The following is a 26,865-nucleotide window of genomic DNA, read 5'->3' as shown; positions in this document are numbered from 1 at the left end:
CCGGCGCAGGGGAGCCCCCGGCGGCCCCGCTCCCGCCCGCGGAGGAGGCGGATGGGGATGACGTCATTGACCTGGGCGACGGACATTGGGCGCCATTTTGAAAAGGGAAGAAAAAAAAATCCCTCCCCGGCGGCGGCGGCGGCGGCGGCGGTGGCGGCCCGGCTGAGGTGCTGGGGCGGCAGCTGCGTGGCGGCCGCCTCCTTCGTCCGCCGCCGCCTCGGCGCTCGCCCGCCCGCGCGCGCCCGCCGGCCGGACGGCCATGGCAGGTGAGGGCCCGCGCGGGCGGGGTCGCGGGGCGTGTGGCGTGGCGGGGGGCGCGGGCGGGGCCGCGCGGCCTGACGTGCCCGGTGTGTCCGCAGGAGCCGGAGGCGGCGGCTGCCCCGCTAGCGGCAACGACTTGCAGTGGTGTTTCTCGCAGGTCAAGGGGGCCATCGACGAGGACGTGGCGGAAGGTAAGGCCTCGCCCTCCCCGCGCCCCTCCCCGCACCAGCGCGCGGCCCTCGGGACCTGGTGTCGAGGCCCCCCCGGGAGCGTGCGCGCCCAAGTCCGGTCCGCAGACTGCAGCCGGCCCACGAGCTGTGCGGGGAGCCCAAGGTCACGGCGCCTGCTCGCCACTCGGTCTGCCCTGCCGCGCGGGTTCCGGGCTCTTCCCACCGCACGGGCTGCCGCCTGCACCTCGAACCTGGAAGTCTGTGCAGAAACGGGGGGCTCAGGAAACAAACCGGGGGTGGCTGCCGAGGAGCGGCAGTGCGTGCGGGCCGGTCGGGACGGCGGCCGGAGTTCTAGACCCAGGCCGTCTATTCAGCTGTGGGTCTGGGCAGCCTTTTGCCGCGGTTTCTCCATCTTTAAAGCCGGGTCGGAATTGGGTTGTCAATTCCTTCTTGTCTAGTGATGCATTGCCAAGTTCCCTCCTTGAAGTCGGTGGCTCTTTTCCTGAATGAGCCCTGGTAGCCCTGAATGAGCCGGGGGACCAAGGTTCAGGGCTGCCCACCCAGCTGCTTGTCAGACTCGGGAGTTTCATTAGAGCCACATAGTCACTTTTTTGCCTTTACGCAAAAGACCGCTTTTTTGCCCCAAGAAACGGACAGCCTCTGGCCGGGTGTCTGGCCACCGCTCCTCCTCCTTGGCCCCTCCCGTGACCTTCTTGGTCCGGAGACCTTTGGCCCCACCGGACGGACGGACAAACGGTGCCCTGATTATTAAGCAGGTGAGCTCTGCTCTGAGAAGTCCAAAGATAGATGCATCGAGTTTGAGATTGAAACTAGGTGATTTTATATAATCTAAATACTTTGATTCTGTTTCTCTTCCGTTCACTTAGGATAACATTACTTTTGTTCATTTTGCACGTGCCAGGTGGGTGACAGTTTAACTTCAAGTTTCTATCCGGAGTAAAAGCAAACCCTGTTTGTTGAGAGGTAGAGAGGTGGAAGGGCTTAATGCCTGTCTTAATTTCTGTTTTGTTTTTTCCTTTTTTAATGAAGTCATTGTTGACAAGCTGAATAAACTAAAATTTAAATCTAACAAATGATGTATTTTACTAGTACTGTGATGTTATAGTTTGAAAATATGCTGTCTTTTAAAAAAACCTTGACAGAAATCTTTTCTTTGAATTAAACTGATTGGAAATTTTTGCAGTTTGAAGTAAAATTTTGAACACATCTAAAAGTTTGGTATTTCAGGTTATCTTTTTTGGTAATAAAAAGCTTTGTAGTAATTACCCACGTTGTTGGTTGGTTGGTTTTTTATTGTGGTGTGTATTTAGGCTTTCTCTCTTTCTCTCTTAGATTATATGCTTCCGCCTTAATAATCTATCAGGGTTAACACATATATAACTCTTCATCATAGTTGTGATAGTTTCATTTGAATTGTTTTATTACAATAGAAGTCGGTAATAAGGAAAATGTAATTGTTAGCAACTAGTGATTGTTAAGCAATTAGAATAAAGATGGTCAAGAAGCTGGTTGTACCCAAACAACCTTGAGGAAGAAATGTCGCTAACAGCAGGTGGCTCATTTAAGGGAGGTGTGAACCCTGATTGCGTGGACCCGGGACTTGAGTAGTAAATTTGTTTAGATTTGTGGCTCGTGAGGCCTTTGTTCTTGAAAGTTTTGTTCTGGTCTGAGCTCTGCTTTGAGAAGTTCCACCGTAACCCTCAACCATCCGCTTTCCCCTGCGCTGGGTGCTAAAGTGCCTGAGATTGTGGTAATGGGAAGTTCTGGGTTTGGCGTATGAATGCCACTTACCAGGTCTCAAGGCCCTTTCTGAACCTTAGTTTGCTTACCTAGAAATTGTGTTGGAAGATTTTCGTTAAGATCAAACATTGTGCAGTGCTTTTCTAGCCTGTAAATTGTTGCAAATGTTGGGCACAACTATTAATTCTTGTGTTGTAGCTATATTTAAATATAAAAAGAGCATTTCTTATTCTTTTCCTGACCTCTTTCCTATCCACTCACGCCAGATCCCTCCCATGTACCTGACCTCTGGTTTTTTCCATTATTTTTCAGTGATCCATCCCTTGAATTCTGCTCATATTCCTTTGTCAACGTAGAATATTCTTTTTGTCTTCTGTCTGTTCTAATCCATCTCAGATTCCACTTTATGAATCACTGCTCAGCCATTCTTAATTCAGTATTCTATTTTACAGTCTGACCTTTCTTTCACGTAGCACGCCAGTGTGTAGCAGTTGGCTGTATCCTGTTTGCTGGTCCTGTTTTCTCACGTGGGTTAGGCTGTCTCTTCAAGTTGATGTTAATCGGGATGTGGGAAGGCATTTGGTCCAATCCTATTCAAGCCTCTCACTAGCTTTGTGTTAACTTGCCAGGTTCCTTACCTTCTGTTCCCTCATCTGTAAAATGGGTACTGTTCCTGGTGACTGTTACAGGATTGTTGGGAAGATTCTAGGTAATGCAGGGCATCTCTGGCAAACAGGCAGCACAGTACCTGGTAACTGTGAAAAGCTGGTGTCTTGCATAAGAGAATAACTTACTCTTTGTTTCTCCAGGGAGCCAGTTTAAGAAAATGAAGCGTATTGGGGGCTAGTTTCCAGCTGAGTTCATTGTAAAAGGTCAGAACAGTGTCCTAAAGGGCTGCTGGTGCTGGGTGTTGGAATAGAGAAACCCAGTTCCTGACTCACAAAGCCCTCTGCTTATGCAGACTGACAAGCAGATGGGTCATTGCATCATTCTGAGAGCAGGGCAATTCGAGAAAACATCATAGACCTGCCCAGTACAGAGACTTGTCTGGGGAGTGAAGGGGAGAAGTGAGGCTGTGTGTAGGAAGAGGGAGGAAGGGAAGAATGTTCCAGATGGAGGGAGCTTGGAGTGGAGATTGGAGAGAGTGTGGTGCTTTCTGGGAAACCAGTAAACTTGGCAGAGACAGGTTGGCAGGGTCCAAAGGGTGATGAATGAAAGCCTTGAATACCATGCTGAGGACTTAGGATTGTGCTTTGAAGGATTGTGATGGTAAGCAGAGGAGTGACACTGACTTTACGTTTTTTAGGAAGATCACTGGCCTTTGGAGAGTGGAGGTTCTGGGGTAAGAACAGAGGCAGAAGTGCCAATTAGAAACTTACTGCAATAATAAAGGCTGGAAACGTGGGCCCACTCTAAATCAGAGGTCTGCCAACTAGTTTGTAAAGGCATAGAGTAGATATTTTCTACTTTGCAGACCAGACTGTCTCTTGCAACTACTAAGCTCAACTCTGCCTTTGTAGCAGGAAAGCAGGGAAGAACCCACTTAGGAATGGGTATCATGGTGGGCCAGCACCATTATTAACAGAGCAGGGGGGGTCACATTGTGCCCTCAAGTTGCAGTTGGCCAGCCCTGTGCTAAACCAGTGGTTCTTGGAGCCTTTGGTTCCGAGAGCTTTTGTTCATGTGGGTTATATGTACCGAGATTTGTTATATATAAAGTTAAAACAGAACAATTTAAAATATTTTTATTATTTCACTTTAAAATAATCTATTACATGTTAACATAACATTTTAAATGAAAAACAGATTTAGTGAGGAGAACGGCATTTACTTTTTGCAAACCCTGTATGTATAGGGCTTAGTAGAAGACAGCTGGATTCTCAGATCTGCTTCTGCAGTTAACCTGTTGCAGTGGTCTTACTGAAATACTAGAGGCCCGGTGCCCGAATTTGTGCACCAGTGGGGTCCCTAGGCCTGGCCTGCGGGATTGGGCCGAAACCCGCTCTCCAACATCCCCCAAGAGGTCCCAGATTGCGAGTGGGTGCAGGCCAGCCAGGGAGGAACCACAGGAGGGCTCCAGGGCGTGTCCAGCCCATCTTGCTCAGTCCCGATCAGCTGGACCCCAGCAGCAAGCTCACCTACCATTTGTCCCCTGGTGGTCAGTGCACATCATAGTGAGCGGTTGAGCGGCCTTAGCATATCATTAGCATATTACGCTTTGATTGGTTGAATGGACAACCAGGCGCTTAGCATATTAGGCTTTTATTATATAGGATATGAAGAAAATTTGGCCTCAGCTTACACGTAGTTAGAAAAGGAAGGAGTGACGGAATAGCCTTCTCATATAGTTGTGGCTATTCTTTAATAGTACAACGAAACTGAAGGGGGATGCTTTCCTCAAGCTTTGAAACCTGAAACTTTTTATTCCATTACATTGAAATCCATAGTTCTGTCTTGTACTTTGAATCTCTTGCTCATGTACATGGTTTGTTAACATCACACCTGGGTCATTGAGAAATATTTGTGCATTGAATTGTTCAGATTATATAAATCGGGGGTCCTCAAACTTTTTAAACAGGGGGCCAGTTCACTGTCCCTCAGACCGTTGGAGGGCTGGACTATAGTTTAAAAAAAACTACGAACAAATTCCTATGCACACTGCACATATCTTACTTTGAAGTAAAAAAACAAAATGGCAAAAACACCCACATGTGGCCCGTGGGCCGTAGTTTGAGGACTCCTGATATAAATGATACATTTCATTATACAAGCTCAAAGAAAAATCACACTTGTTAATATCACCACTGACCTCATCAGAAAAATCTTACAGTGGAGGTTGTCAAATTAATAGTAATTGATATAGTTTTCTAAAATTCTAATTTTTTGAAAGCTTATATTTTGTCATTCTATATAATAAAACCCTAATATGCAAATTGACCAAACAGCAGAACGAATGGTCACTATGACGCGCTCAGCAAAGGAGCTGCCCCCTGGTGGTCAGTGCGCTCCCACAGGGGGAGCACCGCTCAGCCAGAAGTCAGACTGACCACTGGTGGTGGCGGGAGCCTCTCCCACCTCCACAGCAGCGCTAAGGAGCAGCGAACCCTCTCAGTGCACGAATGCCATGCACCGTGCCTTTAGTTGGCAATAAACACTGTCAGTTAACTGTTTTCTATGGAGTGAGAGGCTCACTTCATTGTTTTCTGTGAAGTGAGAAATTTTCAAAAAAAATTCTGCCAAATACCAAAGTCTGAACCACCACTGCTCTTTCAGATAAAAATGGTGTTGCATGACATTTTATTGATGCACTGTCACTCTCTCCTCCAAGTTCCTTCTTTGTTGTGGATTTCCTCTTACATGTGTGCCAGTCCTAAGCTGTGGGTTCATGTTTCAGGTGGAGCCACTTTGGACACGTGTGTGCAGGTGGGCTTTTCAGCTGAGGGCTGCCCGTGGTGGGTCATTTCTTTAAGGACCTAGTGTGTTTGATCCTTGATGCCTTCTCTCCCGGACTTTTTCATTTCCGAGAGGAACCCTGGGGATGGTGGGAATGATTCACTCCTGGCGGCCAGCATTTGGGACACAGGAGTGGGAGTAGCTGTGTGCTTCCACCTGTCAGAATGGGGAAAGCTTGGGGGCCAGCAGTTCTGCACAGACTTCAGCCATCTCCTAGTTGAGACCTTGATGAGGCCCTGGCTCCTGTTGTTGCCTTGTGGAGGAGGTCTCTTCCGTTTCCTTCTGCCGCCTTGGTGAGGTTGGGAGGGAAAGGAGATGAGCAACTGCACGCGGTCCACCGCACTGACTCAGGATCTGAGGTGGCTGCTTAGGGGCGGCTGAGCATTGTCCATCGTGTTTGAGGGTGATGTAGACACTAGTAAGTTCTGCATCGGCCCGGTGTGTCTCACTGCTTGCACTTCAAAGAGGAGCCTCGCTCTTGCCGTGCGAACAGGTCCATTGCCATACAGATCATGGTCGGGGTGCCATGTGCTGTGCTCGGGGCTCCTGACTGCTCGGACAGAAAACAGAATTGAGTCATGCCGCAGTGCACAGTAGTTTCAAACTGCCCGCTTGGCGCCCACAGTCAGTGTACTTAGCTTTTAGCGTCACTCTGGTCTTGTAAAGTAATATTCATCAGGTTAAATTAATGTTGGTAATTTAAATTTTATTGGCTTTTTAAATTTTCTTAGTATTTTGAATGTTTTTATTTTAGAGCTCTTCTAAACTACAGAGAATATTTCTAATTTTAGGTTTATACATTTTTACGTAGCTTAATGAAAATAATTTCTCACCACTGACAGTAATGGGAGATTTCTTTTAAAAGATTCAGTCCAACACTGGCCGGTGTGGCTCAGTTGGTTGGGCATCGGCCTGTGCACCCAAAGGTTGCTGGTTCGATTCCCAGTCAGGGCATATGCCTAGTTTTGGACTCATCTATGGTAAGGGGGTGTACAGGAGGCAGCCAGCTAATGGATGTATCACTCTCACATGGATGTTTCTCTCTCTCTGATAATCAATTTTTTAAAAATATATTTTATTGATTTTTTTTTTACAGAGAGGAAGGGGGAGGGATAGAGAGTTAGAAACATCGATGAGAGAGAAACATCGATCAGCTGCCTCTGCACACCCCCTACTGGGAATGTGCCTGCAACCCTTGACCGGAATCAAACCTGGGACCCTTCAGTCCACAGGCTAATGCTCTATCCACTGAGCCAAACCAGTTAGAGCTCTCTCAAAATCAATTTTTAAAAAAATAAAAGATTTAGTCCATTTTTATTAAGTTTGAAAATCACTGACAAGGCTAGAATACCATTAATTATATGATGCACCTCCTGGGTATAAATGGCATAGATGTAGTCTCTTTTAGTCCAATACAGAATAATTTAGTCCCCTTTAGTCCAATACAGAATATTTCAGTTTCATTTAAGTAAGTTAGGTTATTTTGAATAATTTAGTTTAAAAACTGACACTTCTAACAAGCCTAGTCCTTTTCCCAAATCTAACTGAAGATTTTTTTTAACGAAAAAAGAAATCCCAGGCAATAGAATTCAGTATGTTTGTACAAGTCAGTAAATAGTGCCAATGAAATAAGAAATCATCTATTAAGATTCTTTGATGAAAATATTTGTGCATACCTTTAAGAATTGTATCATAGTGGCCACTTGGGGGGGGGGGGGGCGGTCTTCAAGTGGTTTCAACATTGGGGTCTGTTTCTGATGCAGATGTCATGTATGACAGCCATTCAGCGTTATATCTTTAAGCACTCCAACTTCAGTAGTCCTGCAGCCCAAGCAGTCACTGGCATTTGCTGGTGGATGCCCAGCAGCAGGAATGGTTTGAAATAAAACGGTCCTTCCTCAGAGCAGCCAGAGAGATGAGATTTTCTGGGGCATTTGAGAAGGTTGAATCTCTTTGTGGTCATAGAACCAGCTATTGTGGTCGGTCCCTTGGGAGACCATACCCACACCTTGGTCGTGGTTCAGTCAGCACTCAAGCAGGAGCTGCAGGGAAAGCGGTTTCCTCCCGAGTCCATTGGGGGTGTTTCTTCCAGCACTTGGCTTTGTTCTCTGTACCCCATGGGCTTTCCCCCGGGGAGCTGATGTCCAGGGTCTTGGTGTTGATAGTATCAGAAGTCTCCGTTTCTGACCAACAGTGTCTCACTAGGTAATGGCATCATCATTGTCAGTAGTAATGACTTCATTCAGACAAGGGAATAGAACCTGTACTGTCCATAATGTCATTTTGTACAGAAGCCAACAAAAGTTACTGCATAAAATTTACAACGTTTCTTTTAATATTATGTAACAATCAGATTTGTTTTAAAAGTTAGTATTAGGCAGGCAACAGTCTCTTTGAACCAGTTTTTTTTCTTTTCAATATTAATTTTCTAAATTTCTACCCTACATGCTTACATAAGACAACCCAGTCTAGGTAAATCCTGGTGCACCAGGGACTAGGTATTCTATCAGTTGGGCAAAACCGTAACTTCATGTGTGCTGTTGGCTCTGTTTCCAGAACCGAGAAGTGGCTGGTTGGTAACGACAAGTTTCTCATGAAAATTTGGCTTTATCCAGGGAGAAAGTTTTATATATATTTATCTGTCTTTTGACCTTTTTTATTGATTTTTTTATACTCATTGTGATTTCTCTCACAGTTGTAATCTGGTAAACTGCCTCTGTATTTTATTGACAGCTGACATTATCTCAACTGTTGAATTTAATTACTCTGGAGATCTTCTTGCAACAGGAGACAAGGGCGGCAGAGTTGTTATTTTTCAGCGGGAACAAGAGGTCAGTAAATTACAATCCACAAACCTGATTAAATCAGTCAACCCTTCTGATATCACTTTAAACGTGCAGAATTGTCTTTCCAAAATTATCTCTGCGAGTTGTGTTTCAGCTCACTGCCATCCAACCATTGATCCCCGATCAAGTCCCCATGCCTTCTGTAATTCATTCGAGGGGCTGTTCGTGAAACCACTTCACAAGCCCCAGCCTATGGTCTGGCTGTGCAGGGTACTTACTGCTGAGGAGACCTGCTGGGGGGGAGGGAGCATTTGTTCTCTCTGCCTCCTCACCCCCGAGCGCAGCACTGTCAGTGCAGCAAGGGAAGGTATCCTCAGAACACAGACCTGGGAGGGGCCCACAGGTGAGTCTCACTTATGAGCACTGATTGTAGGTCATGTCCCTTTCTGCGGAGCCAGAGATAAAAAAAAACCCTTGTTTTCAGTTGTGCGAAAGGAAGTGGGAACGAGCCCAGCCTTGCCCACCCCCTTAGTTCTGGGGGCTTATCAGAGTCTCCGAGAGCACCGAAAATGGATCCGATGTAATGATCCCCATGCAGGTGTTCTAGCCCCGCAGAGTGCCTGTCTTGCTTTTCCCTGAAAGACCCGTCGTGACTAGGCTCCCTTGCCTTCCTGTTTCCTGGCAGATCAGTGGACAGTTACTTTTTCATCTCCAGATTCTAGCCTCTAAGTGTTTGTGGTAAAACTTTGGTATAGAGACTAACGAGCCCTTGTTCTCTCCATGGAGGTCTGTGCCGCCGTACATATCACCAGACAGGGGCACCAAGGGGCATCAATGGTGTGGCCCTGGCTCCTGGTGGACATGGGGAGAATACAAGGGCTGGGGGTCATCTTTGTTGGTTTACTAAGGAGGTTAATTTTGAGTGTCATCTGTTGTACATTTTGGGGGGCTCAGGTGTTTTTTTGTTTGTTTTACTTTTTAAAATGTATGTGATCATTTGATGTTCAAATTGGTAATGCTAACATTTCCCCATACACTGTGCTTGTTCATGAAAACAGCTTTATGTTTCCTTGCAGAATAAAAGCCACCCTCATTCTAGGGGAGAATATAATGTTTACAGTACCTTTCAAAGTCATGAACCAGAGTTTGACTATTTGAAAAGTCTAGAAATTGAGGAAAAAATTAATAAAATTAGGTGGTTACCGCAACAGAATGCTGCTCATTTTCTACTCTCTACAAATGGTAAGACTTTTGTTTTTAATGGCTGTTTGATTAGGATTTCATTTTCTATGTGTAGGTTCTTCTTTATTTTAACCCATTATAGAAGTTATTTCTGCTTTAAACTTTGTGGGGAGGGTAATTATTAGCTAGGAAACAAGTGATAGGTTGAAAACTCAAATAATGCAAACACACACTCTCCCAGTACCACATACTTATAAAAGGCAAAGAAAACCCTCCACACGTGGACCAAGCGCCAGTGGTGCCCTCCCCATTTTCAGCTGACACTGTTCCTTATGTCAGAAATGAGTGTTCGCCCATAATTGGAAATACACACTTTTCCAGTGTAATACTCAACTAATAGTGGTGCATGATAATATGGTTTTTCTTTTAATATGGAGAATGAGGTTTTTATTTTCAGATAAAACTATTAAATTATGGAAAATAAGTGAACGGGATAAAAGAGCAGAAGGTTATAACTTGAAAGATGAAGATGGACGACTTCGAGACCCATTTAGAATTACAGCACTGCGGGTATACATTCCGTTTTCTTTAAACTATCAGTACTTTTCATAAATTGATCAAGAATAATGCCTAAGTCATCTATTATCTGCCTTCATGATTCAGAAAGTTATTTATAGTAGAGTCATTGTATGTATGCATGTTAGAAATGGGGTTCCTCATATTTTCACAAGAGCAGAAGTCACACATTAGCTTCAGAAAATGCAGTAATACTGAAGAAAAGACTCCGATTTAATTCCACAACAGGAGCCTTTCTAAATGTATCAACTGCCTTTCACTGTACAGGTTCAGAATAGCACATAGAAGGGTTAACAACCAGGAGGAATTCAGAACACCTCCCAAGGTGACATAGCACAGGTTGCAAATTGAAAGATGAGCTACAGGCCACCAAGATGCATTTATGGTGGTTTTAGTTGGATTTCCTCCGAGTTAACTAAGGCAGGTCTAATGCTTCAGAATCCTTGCCTGTCGGTCCATGAGCATCATTACTTTTTTAATTATTGAATTCTCCACTCCCTTTTTGGTGCACTGGGTATAGAATGAAATGGCCATATTTCATCAGTTCTGATACCTAGCTTTTTTCACATTTTTAACATCTATGAAGTTGAGTAAAACTTAAAATCTCAGTGTCTTGTAATTGGCCTGAGGGGGAGAGGGGGAGGTGCATGCCATGGATAGTATCTTACATGTGACAAACATGGTGAAGGAGGTAAAACACATGCGTCATGGCCGGGCATGCCTCATAGGACACCAGAGAAGTACCACTGTGGACAGGACGGCGCAGGAAGGTGGCACCCATGGTAGTGCCGAGGCTCCCCACACAAAGCTGCCTGCCTCGTGTGTTTGAAAAGGTGTTTAATTGTTCCTCAGGAGAAGGTTGGTAGTGCACACATTCAGACTGCAGCACGGGCTCTGCAGAGAGGGCGCTGCTGCAGGACTCCCGCACATGCCCCCTGTGGTGACACTGGGCAGTGTGCTTGTCTGTGTAATGCCATTCCTCTGCTGGGTGCAGGCAGGGTGCTAGGGTGGAGGATGCACAGGATGGAGCCCCAGCCCAGCAGCGAAGGCAGTGCCACAGCAGGTAGGGAAACTGGGGTGGGTTGCCAAGGAGACATGCAGGATGGGACAGTCATCATAAGACCTCTTAGGTCGATAGTGTTGCCCTGTTTCCAGGGGTTTGAGACCAGGAAAGCTGTGTCATGTGCTGAAATGGAGTTTACAGGACCCTAATTTGAACCAGGATGTGATCCAGATGGCGATTTCTGACGCCCGTGCTTCTGCTTTTGCATCCGTGGTTCATGGTAGTGTAGATGGTCCCTGTTTGTGACAGTGACACTAGGGTACAGTCACCATTGTGAGCTGCTCATTTAAACTGTCAGTGTAATAGAGGGGAGCAGGATGGGACCATGTAGGGTGCACTTTCTCCTGCCCCAACCTGTCCCCAGCACTGCCGCCCACCTAAGCAGACCACCCTCTCTCAGTACACAACTTCCTTCTGACCATGCCTGCTTGCCACACGTGACACCCACATGCCTGTTGTGGAAAAGCTATAGGTCTTAGGCTCAATGTGGTTCTAGTCAAGGCTGCTTTTATTTGCTTGGCCTGAATAAAACTGGTGGATTTGGTGGCTGGTGAAGCATATGAGAAAAGCAGTTTCTGTATAAACGCTCTTATTTACCGCAGGGTGGGGTGAGGGGTCATAGGCTGGGTAACTGCATTGACGTACCTGTGAATTCGGGTCTGTGTTTGCATTCCTAATTGCCTCTCTAGAGGTTCAAATGGATTTTTAGGTTGTCTAAACTTGGTAAGAGTGAGAACTATTGATTTTCCTATTCCTAAATTTTCTTTTCCTCTTAAATTATTTTAGTATTAGAAAACAGGTTTCATTAATTAGAGGATGGTGTCTTCTATTATAAGTATTCAGTTGTCCTGTATTTTGGTTATTAGACACGTATGTATTGGAGGGGTATGCCAGGCCTGTCCCATACCACATAGTGCTAACATGTCCCATTCTAGAGAAAACAGGTGTGTGGTCAGCATTTAACTGGTTTAAAGTGAGGGAAATCACCCTGTCAGTGTGGCTCAGTAGTTGAGAGTCGAACCAGGAACCAAGAGATCACCGGTTTGATTCCTAGTCAGGGAACATGCCTGGGTTGCGGGCTTGATCCCCTGTGGGGGTATGCAGGAGGCAGCGAATCAATGATGTTTCTCTCTCTCATTGATGTTTGTCTCTATCCCTCTGTCTAAAAAAATCGATTTTAAAAAAAAGTGAAGGAAGTCTCTTTGTGCACATTTCCCCAAGAATTTTGGCCAGAGAAGACTAAAATGAGAGATTTCCCTTGTCCTTTAAGGAACTACCTTTTGGTTTTAAATTACAAAAATAACAAAAAATACTATCACTAATTTTTGTTTGGGTTTTAAAGCTCCTTTTCTGCTAGATGTCAGTGATGTTGGGCCTTTTTCTTTATCACATGTGGACGCTGTCGCCCACAGCTGAGCCCCTCCTCAGGCTGTGGCCCTTCCTCTTTTCCTCCGCCTGGCGAATGCCTCTCCACTGTTTCCATTTCCGTGTAGGCGCCCTCTTCCCTGGAAGAGATAGGGTCTGTGCCCCCTTTTTAAAACCTTTTATTGAAGTACAATGTAAACACCGGAAAATCCCCTGCCGTGTAACTGAGCAGCCCCAAGAGCACACGAGTGCAGCCGCCAGTGCGACTGAGAAACAGCAGCTCCAGGGCCCCTCCTGTGCGCTCCTCCAGCCCTGCACCCCTCCACGGCTTGTGGTGTGTGTGGAGCAGCAGGCCACCAGTGGTGGGAAAGAGAAGGTCCATGCTGCAGCTCCCTACCAGGAGGGCAAATGGAGGGTCCAGCTGAGCCTCCCCGTAGCCACAGGGACAGACGGGACAGTGAAACCACATCATTAGGCATCAGAGTCCTGAAGGCAGTTTGTTCAGATGCTAGTTTAATTTTTTCTTCCGCAAGAAAATGTCAACCTTGGTAGTGACAGCCAGAAGGAGCAGCTTGAAATAGACAACCTCCCATATTGTAGCCTATTTCCATAGCCCCGTCACTTGCTATTTAGGGTGTTGCCTGTACAAAACTGTCACTTAACTGTGAATGGAGATTTGTCTCTTTTGTTATCTACGGTGTGTTCTGATTATATGCTGCTGTGGTCTTGTTTTGAATTCCTGTTTCCTTCCATTTTCTAGGTCCCAATATTGAAGCCCATGGACCTCATGGTAGAAGCAAGTCCACGACGAATTTTTGCAAATGCTCACACATACCATATAAATTCCATTTCCGTAAACAGTGATCATGAAACGTATCTTTCTGCAGATGACCTGAGAATTAATCTGTGGCATTTAGAGATCACAGATAGAAGCTTTAGTATCCTTCATCGGGCGGGTCTTGCACTTTCCTAGGCTTGTTCTTTGATAGGGAGCTCTCAGCGCTATACCCCCCTCCAGTCTTTGCTGCCTGGCAGCCCGGATGTAAGTTCTCTGTGGTTTTAAGGGTCTGTTCCTTGAAGTGGAACTGTTTTCTACCTTAGGGGAAAGTTTTCTCTGATGGGCATGATCTCAAGTCCATTGCCTTCCTGGTTAAATCCTAGGCAGTTTTATGTAGTTTGTATTTGAAAGTTCAGCGTTGTTTTTTGTGGGTGGAGGGGTGTTACTGAATTTGGTAATAGGAAATACTGGCTTTGGTTAGAAGGATGTTTAAGTACACAACCCGAGAGGTGACAGATCGTGGAAGACACGCAATTTAAGGAATAGTAAAAACAAATCATCTATGCTATTATTCTTAGGATGAAAATCTAAATTTATTGCCTAATCACACATTTTAAAAGTTACTGATTTTCCCAGAAAATAAGGACTCTATGAAATCAAGTAGCTTCAGTCACATTTTCCCACATTTTGGAGTGTTGGCCGGCCGGCCGGCCATCCAGAGCGGTCTTGACTACTGCTATGCTGAGGCTCATGGTTTGGCATGTGCTTGTCTGGCCTTTTACTCACATAAATCTCAGGAAATGAAGTGTATATGACTTAAATTCCAGCATTTCACACTTTTATGAGCTGTTGTCCTTGACTTGAGTTGGTGGTTTTTTATGTGCTCACTTAGTTTATGAAGCTGTCTGACAGACAGTGCGGAGGTCTCTGTGGTGCTGCGGTTGGAGGAGGCCGGCCCAGAGCGCCCCACCCCACCTAGGGAAGGAGCAACGTGCCTGGCTCCCCTGTTCTCTTCTTTCTCCAACTGGGCAACACTTCCCCAATTATGATACTTATATTTATGCTCATGTCCCCACATGCTCTATTCTCCTCTAAACCCTTAGATGTTTCATCATTCTTCTGAATAAAATTGAAATAATAGAGAGGAAGGAAGATTCTGCCCCCTTAGTCCAGTCCTCCAGAGATGCCATTGTAAGTAGTTGGATGCATATCCTTCCAAGCTTTTTATGCCAGTCCACAAGTTTTTATGTTTTGAAAACACCAGGCTCGTCCTCTACACAGTGATAGTCAAGTTCCCAGCACCCGGAAGGATCAGGAGGCCCCAAGTTCAGCTCAGTGACCTTGGCATCTTCCTCTGTAAAGTTGAGGGACTAGAATGCGCCTCTTGGAGTTATTGTAAAAACTAAGAGAGGGAATCAGTGGCTATTAGCCTCATTTATTTTTTAATTGAATTTATTAGGTTGACATTGGTTAATAAAAGTATATAGGTTTCATGTATACAGTTGTACAATACATAATCTGTATAGTGGACTGTGTATTTATCACCTCAAGTCAGGTCTCCTTACATCACCATTTATCCCTCCTTTGTTCTCTTCTGCCTCCCCCCACCTAACCTCATTTTTTTTCTTAACATATTATGACCATCTTTCCATGTCAGTAGGAATACAGACTTACAATTGCAGGATTCATTATACATGTGTTCCTATATTTTATGTACCACTCTTTGGAGCCATAGATCTCTATTAAGTTAATATCCATGTTTTTATTTTTTTACTGTCCTTTGTCATTTTTCCTCCTGTTGGAAGCTCCTGTTTTTCCTTAATGATCTGTGAGAACTCTAATACACAAAGGGTTTGTTTATACAATCATATCTTTTCTATATATTTTTTATTGATTTCAGAGAGGAAGGGAGAGAGAGAGAGAAAAACATCAATGATGAGAGAGAATCATTGATCAGCTGCCTCCTGTATGCCCCCTACTGGGAATCGAGCCCGCAACTGGGGCATGTGCCCTTAACTAGAATTGAATGCGGGACCCTTCAGTCCACAGCCGACGCTCTATCCAGTGAACCAAATCAGCTAGGTCTGTACAATCATATCTTTCATTGCTTATTAAAAAATGGTTGTCTCATAATCATGCTTCAAACACCCTTTCCTGTGACAGAGATTATAAAACAAATACTTTCTTATACTTAGTTGTATCTATGAACACTGTAAACATAGTTTTGAAATGGGGGCTAATGTGCTTCTCCAGATGCTCACCCGCCTGCCCAGGCCCCTGTGGGCTGCCCCTTCTGCACTCTGACAGCCACCCTGCGGCTCCTCCCATGACCACTGTCCTTCAGTGTGCCTTGGGCTTCCTGCTCCTGAGCGGGCCCGCTGTGAGCTGGGCTCTGCTCTCTCATCTTGGCCCTGGTTCTTTCTCCAGCCTGACTGCTGCTGCCCTGCGCCTGCTGGGAGTCTTCTCTGGCACTCGCTGCTTCATGCCCGGAGCTTCCCTGGGTCCCCTCCCTGCACATCCCTGAGGTCACTGCCATGCTGTCTGGTGTTCATGCCTTGAACTGTGCTGTCACCTAGGTGTCAGCTTTCTCAGTGGTGGTGGCAGGACACATCTGAGAGCCAGCTTCTGCTCTTGTTTTTTCACTACAGTGATGGCTATACTTGCCGACCTACTATGTCACCCTGGGTAACTATTTGGAACAAGCTCTGGATGTCAGACACTTGGGAAAGCAGAATCTTTTGGAATTTGGAAATGCCCGTGTGTGGTGTATGTATGTGTGTGTGTGTGTGGTTATGGATAGAGCATGAAATTTTTGTGCAGGTGGGTGCTTGCTTGCTTTTCTCATTTACATCATTAAACCTGTGTGAGCTATAAAACATCTGAAGCAGCAACAGGAGGAAAGCAGCACTGGTGAGGGGAGAGAGAGAGAGAGTATGTGTGTGTGTGTGTGTGTGTGTGTGTATGTGTGTGTGTCCTTGTGTCCAGCCCTGTCAGGCCCATTATCCTAGTCTGCTTAATGCATCAGTGTGGATCCTCTTACTGAAGGGCTCCCTCACAGCTAATCTCTTAATCCTCACTGCGCGGGGTACTTGGCTTGACAGGGACTAACTAAAACCGCCAGGCGCTCAGCCTTAACCGCGCTTCCAGACATCGTGGACATTAAGCCTGCGAACATGGAGGAGCTGACGGAGGTGATCACCGCAGCGGAGTTCCACCCACACCAGTGCAACGTGTTTGTGTACAGCAGCAGCAAGGGGACCATCCGGCTGTGTGACATGCGATCCTCGGCCCTGTGCGACCGACACTCGAAGTGTAAGTGCCTGCCTGTTGGAAACAGCTCATTTAAACCCTGCATCCAGACTCTGGAGTGTGTGCAAAGGTTGAGGGTTTTCCTCTCCTGCCCCCACGCCTGGGCCCATGTGTGGCCTTGGTTCCATCAGTCATGGGCCATTGCCAAGAGGTCCTGCTTCCCAGAGACATTCGTGTTGGAGCCACCGTATGTTTGCTCTGCCCAGAATCTCGGTGCATCGTCACAGGGACCTGGGCTGGGGCCTCCAGGAGGCATTTGCCCTGTGACCCTTCTCAGCCGTTAGGAGCTGTGTTGGACTGGCAGCCAGCCTCAGGAAAGTCAAGCACTTTACTCCCAAGCCTTGACTCTCCTAGGTGAAGAAAGTGGTGGGTTCATTTTATTTTTACCCATGAAGAATAGGCCCAACTTCATAGAAAATCATCCTACATGTTTTGGGGATGTGACATACGTTGTGGAGACTTTGCTGGAGGATCCTGAGGTGTGCTCCAGTAAAAAAAAGTCCTGTTCCAAACAGTGCCTTGATGTTCCTCTCTTGACCCTGTCTCAGTGAACGCTGGGCCTGGCCAGTCTGTCTGGAGTGTCTCCCACATAAGCGCACAGCACCAACAGTGCTGACGTTAATGTGCTCGCGAGCTGTTGCTCAGTCACCTTTCTGCCTTTTTTTTTTTTTTCTGTCTATTCTCTTTTATTGTGTCTTAGAGAATGCTGCATCCTACCTGGTTTGGCTCTGTGGTTAGAGCATTGGCCCTCGGACTGAAGGTCACGGGTTCAATTCCAGTTAAGGACATGTACCTCAGTTGCAGGTTTGGTCCCCAGCCCTAGTTGGGGGTTGGGGTGTTTGCCAAAGGCAACCAATCAGTAAGTCTCACATTGATGTTTCCCTCCCCTCTCCCCCTTCCACTCTCTACAAAAAAAAAATAATCAATGGAAATAATATCCTCAGGTGAGGATTAACAAAACAACAAAAACAAAGAATTCTGTGCTCTTTATAGAATTCCTACAGGGAAGAGTGAGTCTTAAAACACCTGGCCACTATCTTCAAGGTAGCTCTCTTGAATAAACAATTTCAGATTTCAAGAGTAGTTTTTATTTGTCAGCAAAATAATTTATTTTAATAGATATTCAGTATTGCCACCAGGTTCTTTAAAATTAACTTTAGCCCTGGCTGGTGGGGCTCAGATGATTGTGCATAGTCCATGTACCAAAAGTTGCCGTTTCAATTCCTGGTCAGGGCTTGATCTCCAGTAGGAAGTGTGCAGGAGGCCGCCATCAATGTTTCACTCTCACATCCATGTTTCTCTCTCTCTCATTCTCCCTTCCTCTCTGTCTAAAGATCAATTTTTTTAAATCTTAAAAAAAAATTAACTTCAAATGCAGATGCAACAGACGTACAGGTTCAAAAAAAAGGAAAGCAGCCTAAAATTAAAGAACATGCCAACCTCCTTGCCCGAAGGTGACTGAGCCGAAAGCATGGCAGTGCCCAGGGCTCAGGTGCAGCCTCCACGACACCACGGGTGAAAGACCATGGACTTACTGCCAAGAGAGCAGAACTGGGAGACAGTAAGATTTGCCAAGGAAAATAAGGATCTTCCTGAAAGGAGTGATCCAGTTTCGTCAAAATAGATCGTGACCATGGAGTAGTGGAAACTAACTTTGAAGTAGGGGGCCATGCTGGTTATTGAAACTTGGACCCTGTGGAGGTCGTGGTCAGTCTTGAGGTAGGGAAGACAGGATGTCTGAGCTGCTGGAACGGTCCAGACAGGCAAACCTTCAGCAGACGTGGGGGGCACTTTCTCAGCCACCCTGAGCACGGCACCTGCATTCTCATGTGATGCCGTTTCTTATCTTCTAGTGATAGGGACGGGGCAAGGCTGGACATGTTTGCTAGGGCCTGGGGCCACAAGGACACACAGCTGTCTGTGTAGTAACGGCCTCCGATCAGCCCAGGGTCCTTAACCCTTTGCACTCGCTTGCCTTTTCTCGATTCCTGCTACTGATGTCACACTCGACATCCGAGTGCAAAAGGTTAACCAGGGCACAAGTCAGCACGTCCTGGGAACTTCTCCAGTTAGCACCTGAGGCCTCAAGCACGGACATGCTGGTCCTGAGCTGGGTGGAATCAGGGCCCGTGCTTCTGATGCTGCCCCCCGTCACTCTGGCACTGGAGTGGCCTGCCTAAACTTAAGCACAGAAGTGGAACACCAGAAAGTGCCTGGAGGTCAGAAGCTTGAGCAGTAGCCCTCTGCGGTGTCAGGAAGGGCCTGAGTCCTGCTGGGACTTCAAAATGATTTGTCCAGTTTCTAAACAGAAGCCGAAAATACTGTGTTTTTCAGTTTTTGAAGAACCTGAAGATCCCAGCAGTAGGTCTTTCTTCTCAGAAATAATTTCCTCCATCTCCGATGTGAAATTCAGCCATAGTGGTCGGTACATGATGACCCGAGACTACCTGTCGGTGAAGGTCTGGGATCTGAACATGGAAAACCGGCCCGTCGAGACCCACCAGGTGAGGCCCCTGTGTGAGGACACGCCACACCGCACACATGACGCTTTCTAACCATCCTGTGATCTCATTAAGGTCCACGAGTACCTTCGAAGCAAGCTGTGTTCTCTGTACGAAAATGACTGCATCTTCGACAAATTTGAATGCTGCTGGAACGGTCCAGACAGGTAAGCCTGCATCGAGACTGACCGCTGCCCAGGCTCGTCTCCCGTGGGCCTCCTCAGACCAGACAGGTGACTTGCAGAGACAGAAGGGGAGCTGGGGCGAGCTGCGTGGAGGATGCTGGCGGACTTGGCTTTCCAGGCCATCTGTTTGGTGACGGTGTTGAGGTGGGGAGGACAGGATGTCTGAACCGACTTCTCCCCTTGCTCATAATTCCTTCTATATTTAGTGAGCGCAGTACTAGGTTCCTGTTGATGGTTTTTCGAATGCTTGGTGAATGATAATTTCTTCTTTTCTATTTCCAAGATGAGAGGGAAGGAATGAAGGGGGGGGTCATGTACTAGTAAGTATGGGCATGGCCTGTTCTTCCAGAGAGAAGCAGGAGAAAATACCCTCAGAGCTATTGGTTGTCAGGCTTGGACAGAGTAGTGGTGGCCAGGGTGAAATCCTCATGTAATTTATGTGAATATTCTGTTACATCGAGAGTTTAGTTTGTGCATTCTTTAAAGATGATAATACTAGTATTGCTGAGAGTTAAATCTTTAATATCATCAGATGATGGCAGGAGATGAACTTGTATCATTTTTAATAGAAACTGTCACGTAGCGCTCCTGGCAGTAAGGGACTGGCAGGCATTCTGAAAAACCCTTCGGCAAAAATAGTAGAAACGCTGGGTATGACACCACACATTTCTTCATGTGCACAGTTGAGCTCACAAGGAAGGGAAATCTCACAAAGGCCATAGATGAAGAGGGAGCCAGGACCCCTCAGCTTGTACAACCCAGGAGTGGTGCAGTCACACTATGGGCCCATGCAGACTGGGCATTGAAACGGGGGTCCTCATGGGTTACGGAAAAGGTATCTGTCTGTTCAAATGGCGTCCCAGAGGAATTCATCTGAGACCTTGGATTGGGGTGGATAAAAATCCCAAGATTTGTGACCACGAACCTGCCCTCTGTGTCACAGCGAGGAGAGTTTATATCTACGCTGGCTGCAGGACCTGTGCTGAGGGTGAGGTGCTCTGCATGTCTGCAGGAGCAAACTGGCTTCCGGTCTGGGCTTGGGCCCAACTTACCTGTCAGGCTTAGTGTTTCATGGGTGCTGGCTGAGGTTGTGAGATTCCTGGGTCAGAAACAGGACTTGTTCTTCATGGCACAGCAAAGCAGCATGAGCTTTGTGTTGGCCTTAGTCCCCCAGTCCCACAGGAGTGACACGAGGGGCCCAGGCAGATGCCATGCAAGTAGTGGGGCTGTGTCACAGACAGCACACACTGTGCTTTTTATAGCAAGTGGTAAACAAGCCTGCACTTGGACCACTGCAGACACAACCCGAGAAGTGGGCCAAGGGGAGAGCACTCAAGAACCACATTCTTGACAAGCCCACCCCCGCACCCCTGGTAGAGAGCCCCTGTGGGTACACCCAGGGCTCACAGGAGCTCACCGGCAAAAACTACCATGCCACCGGGAGCCAGTCAGCAGAGACAACAGAACTTCGCCTCTGAAAATTCAGATACTGAAATCAGACATTACAGAAGATAAAATAAGAATGCCAGAAACACAGGTTAAAGGAACCAAACCTGAACAGGCACAAGACAAAAATGGCCTAGGAGATATGAACAAGAATCAGTCAGAGCTCCTAGGAATGAGTGTAGTGGTTGGAAGTTGCTGCATGGAGTAAAACCACATGTGCCCCACGGATGATCTAAGGAAGGCGCTGAGCACAGACAGCAAGCTGCATGGATAGCATGGTTTGATGACTTGTGTGATATTTAGGATTGCAGGAGTGTGTGTCTAAGAACATGTAACTTCTGAATGTACATGTACAGTGTGGTGCACCCTGACCTTGAGTGCTTGTGCTGCAGGGGACAGTAGGATTTAACTGTCAGCAGTGGCTTGTGGGTACACACATATTCTTGTATATTTTTTATGCTTTTTGGTATATCTGAATGAATACAAAATTCATTTAATTCACCTGTCCCCAGGAACTTCCAAAAGCTTTGCAGTAATGTCTACTTGTTCTTTCATTCTTGCGAACACTCCCCTGCCTTTTTGCATGGAAGCTTCTGTTGAGGGTTAGGGTGAAGTGGAGGAGGGCCCGGGCCGCGCAGCTGAGCCGCCCTGCCGCAGGCTCTAGGTTGTCTAAAGAACGGACAGCCGCCGCTGCGAGTCCACTTACACCGCATGTGGCAGTGTTCCCACCGTCGAAATAAGTACAGCTAGCTTGGAGTAATTTTTCTCCTGAGTTTATCTTTTATTCTGGTGTGAAGTTCTAGACAAGGTTAATCAGACAGTAAAGTATTTGCCTACAGCTGGGATCAGCCTTGAACCGTGTAAATGAAGCACCAGGCTTCCCCTCAGGGTGCCTTGAAGATCTGTAGCTCCTCATGCAGTGAGGAGACAGGAGGACGTGGATGTCGGAGGAGGAAGACTGCAGAAATGGCCAAGATTCCAGTCGTGTCCTGCTGGGAGGAATCGGCAGTGTTGTCTGAACACGTCTCATCCAGAACTGGACCCCTTCTAAAGCCAGGGCTCAAGTCATGGCAACGTTCACTGCCGTTCTGCCATTTTTCTCGAAAAAGAAGGGAAGTTTTAACCAATATAATAAAAATGTATTGTGATGATGATGATGATTTACTGAAAGCTATTAGAATTAATCCTGAAGAAATAGTATTGCAACCTCTGGAATTGATTGTGAACGAGGTTCTAAATCTCCCACACTTTTCCCAATGACTTTCTCTTACTAGTACTTTTGCTTCATGTGAAAAAACTTTTTTAAATTACTGAATTAAAAAGACATCCTTTGATCAACTGTGAATGAAGCTACTGTGCCAAGTCAGACAAACGTCTATTGCATATGAGCATGGATATCAACTTCGAATCACTGATACAATATAGAAGTTAAACCTTGGAAATAAATTCCACTGTTATCACCAGGACAGATGACATGTAGTGGGGTTCTTTTTACCTTTTTTGAAAATGTACTGTAATAAAAAATATGAATCCATTACTTTTTTGTTCTGTAATATTTGTTTTTACTGACATGATTTTACAAAAGTGTTTTATATATATGAAGTTCTCACTGCATTTCTCTGCTGACCATGATTACTTTTCATGTCTTGTTTCTAAGAATTGTCCTGTTACGTAGCACAGGAGTCCCAGGGACCACATGGCTTGTCTTGTGCTGCGGCAAGTGCCTGCTGGCTTACACGTGCTTCTCTCTGTTTGAACAGTGCGATCATGACGGGGTCCTACAACAACTTCTTCAGGATGTTTGACAGAAACACAAGGAGGGACGTGACCCTGGAAGCTTCCAGAGAGAACAGCAAGCCTCGAGCCAGTTTGAAGCCTCGGAGAGTGTGTCCAGGCGGGAAGAGGAAGAAGGACGAGATCAGTGTGGATAGTCTGGACTTCAATAAGAAGATTCTGCACACAGCTTGGCACCCCACTGACAACATTATTGCTGTGGCTGCCACCAACAACCTGTATATATTCCAGGACAAAGTCAACTAGCAAGTGTGAGAGCGCATCTCATCCTGCGAAGCTAAGCCTGTGGTTTCTGTTGTGGAAGGGGTGTCCTCTCCGTGGATCGCAGGGTGCACACCTTGTTCCCTTCCTAGACTGGAGCCTGCATACACACAGCCAGGGAGGCTGTGGGGAGTCGCTGCACAAGCAAAGAACTTGGTCGGTGCAGACTGATGGACAGCTCAATAAAGGCCATTACTCACAATAAATGTATTTATTTAAATCTGAGCCGTCCTTTCCAGTTTATAGACCAAAAAATGAACACCCAGCAGAAAACTTGTCCTGTATCACTCTCTCGTCCCTCTGCCATCTGATGAGGGCTCTCGTGCTACTGTACCAATCGCCCGGGGGCCACTGGCCAAATGCTCAGGCAGCTTGACCTCCCACATGCCTGTATCTTCCATCACACCTTCTGGTGTAACCACCTAATAAAAGCAACACACTATACAAAGTGTTTTTAATCCAAATCCAAGTATTGCCTTTTTCTTTGATCACAGATGATGATGTACAAAATCATGCTTCAGAACAACTTGGAACCTTGTCCTTCATTGGCAGGGTGGCAGGACCTGTGAAGTTCTGAGTGTGCCTGTCCCCAAACTTGCTAACTGCTTGTTTCTGTAGAAATACTACCTCTGACACAGCAGGTAAGATCCGAGACACCGTAACTCACCGCTGAGAAAGCAGATTGCAAGGAACTGAGCAGACTTGCTGCAATGAGATGAGCACCAGGTTCCACGCCTCTCCACTTCATTGTGGTTGAAAACGTGTGTGCTTGCTTTTTAATTTGTTAAACGTAGGGAGGGGGGCATGCTGTTACAGCTCGCTCACCCTGGGTGCATAAGCCAGCAAAATCAGACACCTTACAAGATGAGGCCACCGGCATCCCCAGACAAGCCCTAGAGCTGTAACCATACCAAGTGCTGGGGCTGCACTGCTTTCCGACTTGCTCCTGAACCCAAGGCAGTGCCCAGGGGAGAGGAGCAGGGCTCACGCTCGCTCTGAAAACTGGTAAGCAGGTATGTCTTAATTACCAATGACAGTGAGGCACAAATGCTGTCACTCGTTACCCTGAGTTAATAACGCCACTTAAGTTCACGTTGAGTTAGAAATTGAGAAGCTAAAAGTGCATTTTACTTGAAAAATAATGCTGTATATTGGTTGTGACATGGTTTACTAATCTGAGTTGTGGAACAGAGTTAAGAATCACTCATCCCTGTTCCTTAAGAAAAAGCAGTTCTAGTAAAATAGGGTTGGATATATTTCCACTATTTTGACCAAAAAGTTTAGTGAATTTCCAATGTTTGATTTGCACTGTGTAGACAACTTCTTCCATCTTCCCTTTAAAATGTATTTCCCCCCAAGTAGAAAGCCAGTCTTTGTGTCTTGGATGAGACAGAGCAAAGGCTGTGGGCGTCACTGTGGCTGCGACTGCAGGTCGCTTCAGCTGGCTCAGGAGCTCCGTTCCTGAGGGTCCTCCCCAGAAAAGGGCACTGGCAAGTGAGTACAGGGCACAGAGGGCATTGGGGCTTGCTTGACCTTGATCTCCCAGGAGCTGCATTGTCCTGTGGTTGAGGGAGTGCGGAGGTTGGAGTCGCTGCACTCACACCTCCAGATTTCTGTATTGGTCCCTGTGTATTGAAAGCCCTGAGCTAACACACTTCCAGTGCAAACGCACCCCCCCCCCCCCCCCCCAGGCCACATGCTGGCCTCCCAGTTCTGCTGATGCCTGGCTCACTGCCCAGGATGTACTTGTGCTCTGGGTCAGCACACAACGAAGCAGCCTCAGAGGCCCACTCATCCCTTTCAGAAACTAGATTTACCAGCAAGACCTGCGCTGCTGTGTCCACTGGACCTGACCTTACAGTGCCCAGCCCATTGTGATCCAGTGTTCGGGCCCCACCCTCCTTCCCCACCCCTTCAGCATGGCTTCATTCGTCAGGTTCCCTGGTCTCTCTTTGACTTTGGCAATAAGTGAAGCATCACTATGGGTCTGAGTCATTTACACAAATGTCATTCCTCCTCGTACCTTCCCATCTCCCGCTCTGCCCTGTCCCACCCACCCCTTTAGCCAATCCCCATCTCTGGCATATTCACACCATATTCCTTTTTGCACAATGAGATGTGTACATTTTCTTTGGCTTTTTGCGTAAACGATAGCATATATCTTCTATTCTCTTCTCAAACTCTTAATTTGTTCACCAGTCTGCACTGAGGACTCAGTGGGTTCATCTCATCTCCTTTCCAGTGGTGGCAACTGGGGCAGCTCACCTGATAGCAGAGGGTCCCCTTCAAAGATGGACCACCCTGATGGCTGTCCCACCCTTCCCAGGTAGGCCTCTCCTCTGCCCTCACCACACGGTGGGTGGGTGAGTCCAAGGATAGGATGCAGCGGCCAGTCTGAGCAGTCCGGCAGTACTTTCTCCCAAGCAGCCAAGTCTGCGGGAGACAGACGGTACCTCCCCTGCAAGACTATCAGAGGACTGGCCTGCCACTAATTTCCTGTCCACTGGGCACATAGATATTCTTGACAACAGCTTAGTAATCACTCGGTATCAGTTAATTGACCCCTCTACCCCCCTTTTTTTAAAAAAACATTTTTGATTTCAGAGAGAGAAACATCAATGATGAAGCATTGATCAGCTGCTTCCTGCACACCCCCACTGGGGATTGAGCCCACAACCCAGGCATGTGCCCTGACCGAGAATCAAACCCAGGACCCTTCAGTACGCAAGAAGATGCTCTATCCAAAGAGCCAAATCAGCCAGGGCTCCCCCCTTTTTTAACTTATTTCAGAGGAAGAGGGAGAGATCAACAATGAAAATCCTCAGTCAGCTCCCTCCTACATGCCCCCCGACTGGGGACCAAGCCCACTACCCAGGCATGTGTCCTGACTGGGAAGCTAACTGTGACCTCCTAATTCATAGGTCAATGCTCAACCACTGAGCCACACCAACCAGGCATGTTTTAATTTATTTTAATCCAAAACTGTTTGGATTGTGTATTGTTTACTTGTTATTCAATGACTAAGTATTATTTGTATTAATAGTAGAAAGGTCTATTTGCAAAAGTTTAACTATAATACTATTACCCTACCTGACCAAAAAAAACAAAAATATACATACATATACACACTTTAAGGAAACTGTCCACTAGAAGAACAATGTCGTGTGATGGGAAAAGCCTCTAGAAAAACCTCGTCTCCACCTCATTATGGAAACATTCTCAGCCCTTCACCAAGAGCTTAGTGATGCCATCAGCGACAGGGACAAGAGCACCTGCCTGTCAAGGGCCAAAGTGCCTGACAGATGGTTCAGATGGCAATGGGGGGTCACTAGCTCTTTAAGAGGTGCCAATTCTATGGACACTGACCTTTCCCAGACGTGCTGAGTGCAACGCCAATGTCATGACACAGAGAAGCCCATCCGTTTCCCAGGAAAGACACACTTGCTGACTGAATGGGACCTTAGAGACTCTCTTTAGAGGGTACATGCCAAAGTATTCTGATGCCATTCAGCCAGCTGTCTGCCAATGAGAGGGCTGTGAATCATCTCAATATAAACAAAGGTTTTTTAAAATGAAATTTTTACATTTATTTTAACACAACTGCATTTAATATGGAAAAGTGAAATACACAACAGCATAAACAGCATACCAGAGGCAGCCTTGAAAAAAACCATGCTGAAGAGAAAACAATCAGACAACGGGACTATGCCTGGTTTAACCCTAAAGCGTTCATAGTTTTCCTTTTAAACTATATACAAATACAGTAATCTCTGAAGGATTTGGCAAAAATTTATTTCCTATTTCCAGTCTTTTAAAGTAGACACTGATTTACTTAAAATGAAGCTGAATCTCAGAGCACGCAAAAAAATGAACACAAATGAGCCTAAACGCAGCGATCCCGAGTGGGGACAGGAAGGTGCTTTAGCAGGTGTCCCAGGTGCATCATCTATGTGGTCACTACAGTCGCCGCCCTG

At 46.4% G+C, this 26,865-nt stretch overlaps 1 protein-coding gene across 4 annotated transcripts; it reads left to right on the top strand.

The window, feature by feature from the left end:
• The first annotated feature begins 91 nt into the window (after positions 1-91).
• PPP2R2D (protein phosphatase 2 regulatory subunit Bdelta) lies at positions 92-26,302 on the top strand. Of its 4 annotated transcripts, none has more exons than XM_079793171.1 (10): positions 92-266; positions 360-452; positions 8,379-8,476; positions 9,508-9,673; positions 10,071-10,183; positions 13,378-13,555; positions 16,543-16,707; positions 19,039-19,208; positions 19,281-19,372; positions 22,597-26,302. In XM_079793171.1, exons 1-10 carry the CDS (start codon positions 260-262, stop codon positions 22,874-22,876), a joined length of 1,362 nt encoding a protein of 453 aa, XP_079649297.1. In that variant the 5' UTR covers positions 92-259; the 3' UTR covers positions 22,877-26,302. The 4 variants fall into 4 exon arrangements, with proteins under 4 accessions (XP_079649297.1, XP_079649298.1, XP_079649299.1 ...); XM_079793172.1 differs by having other exon boundaries at positions 22,494-22,790; XM_079793173.1 differs by lacking the exon at positions 22,597-26,302 and adding an exon at positions 21,676-22,470.
• The last annotated feature ends 563 nt before the right edge of the window (positions 26,303-26,865 follow it).

The sequence above is a fragment of the Cnephaeus nilssonii genome (assembly GCF_951640355.1).
Source record: "Cnephaeus nilssonii genome assembly, chromosome: 16".
NCBI classification, from domain to species: Eukaryota; Metazoa; Chordata; class Mammalia; order Chiroptera; family Vespertilionidae; genus Cnephaeus; species Cnephaeus nilssonii.
This window is presented reverse-complemented; position numbering and strand designations above follow the sequence as displayed.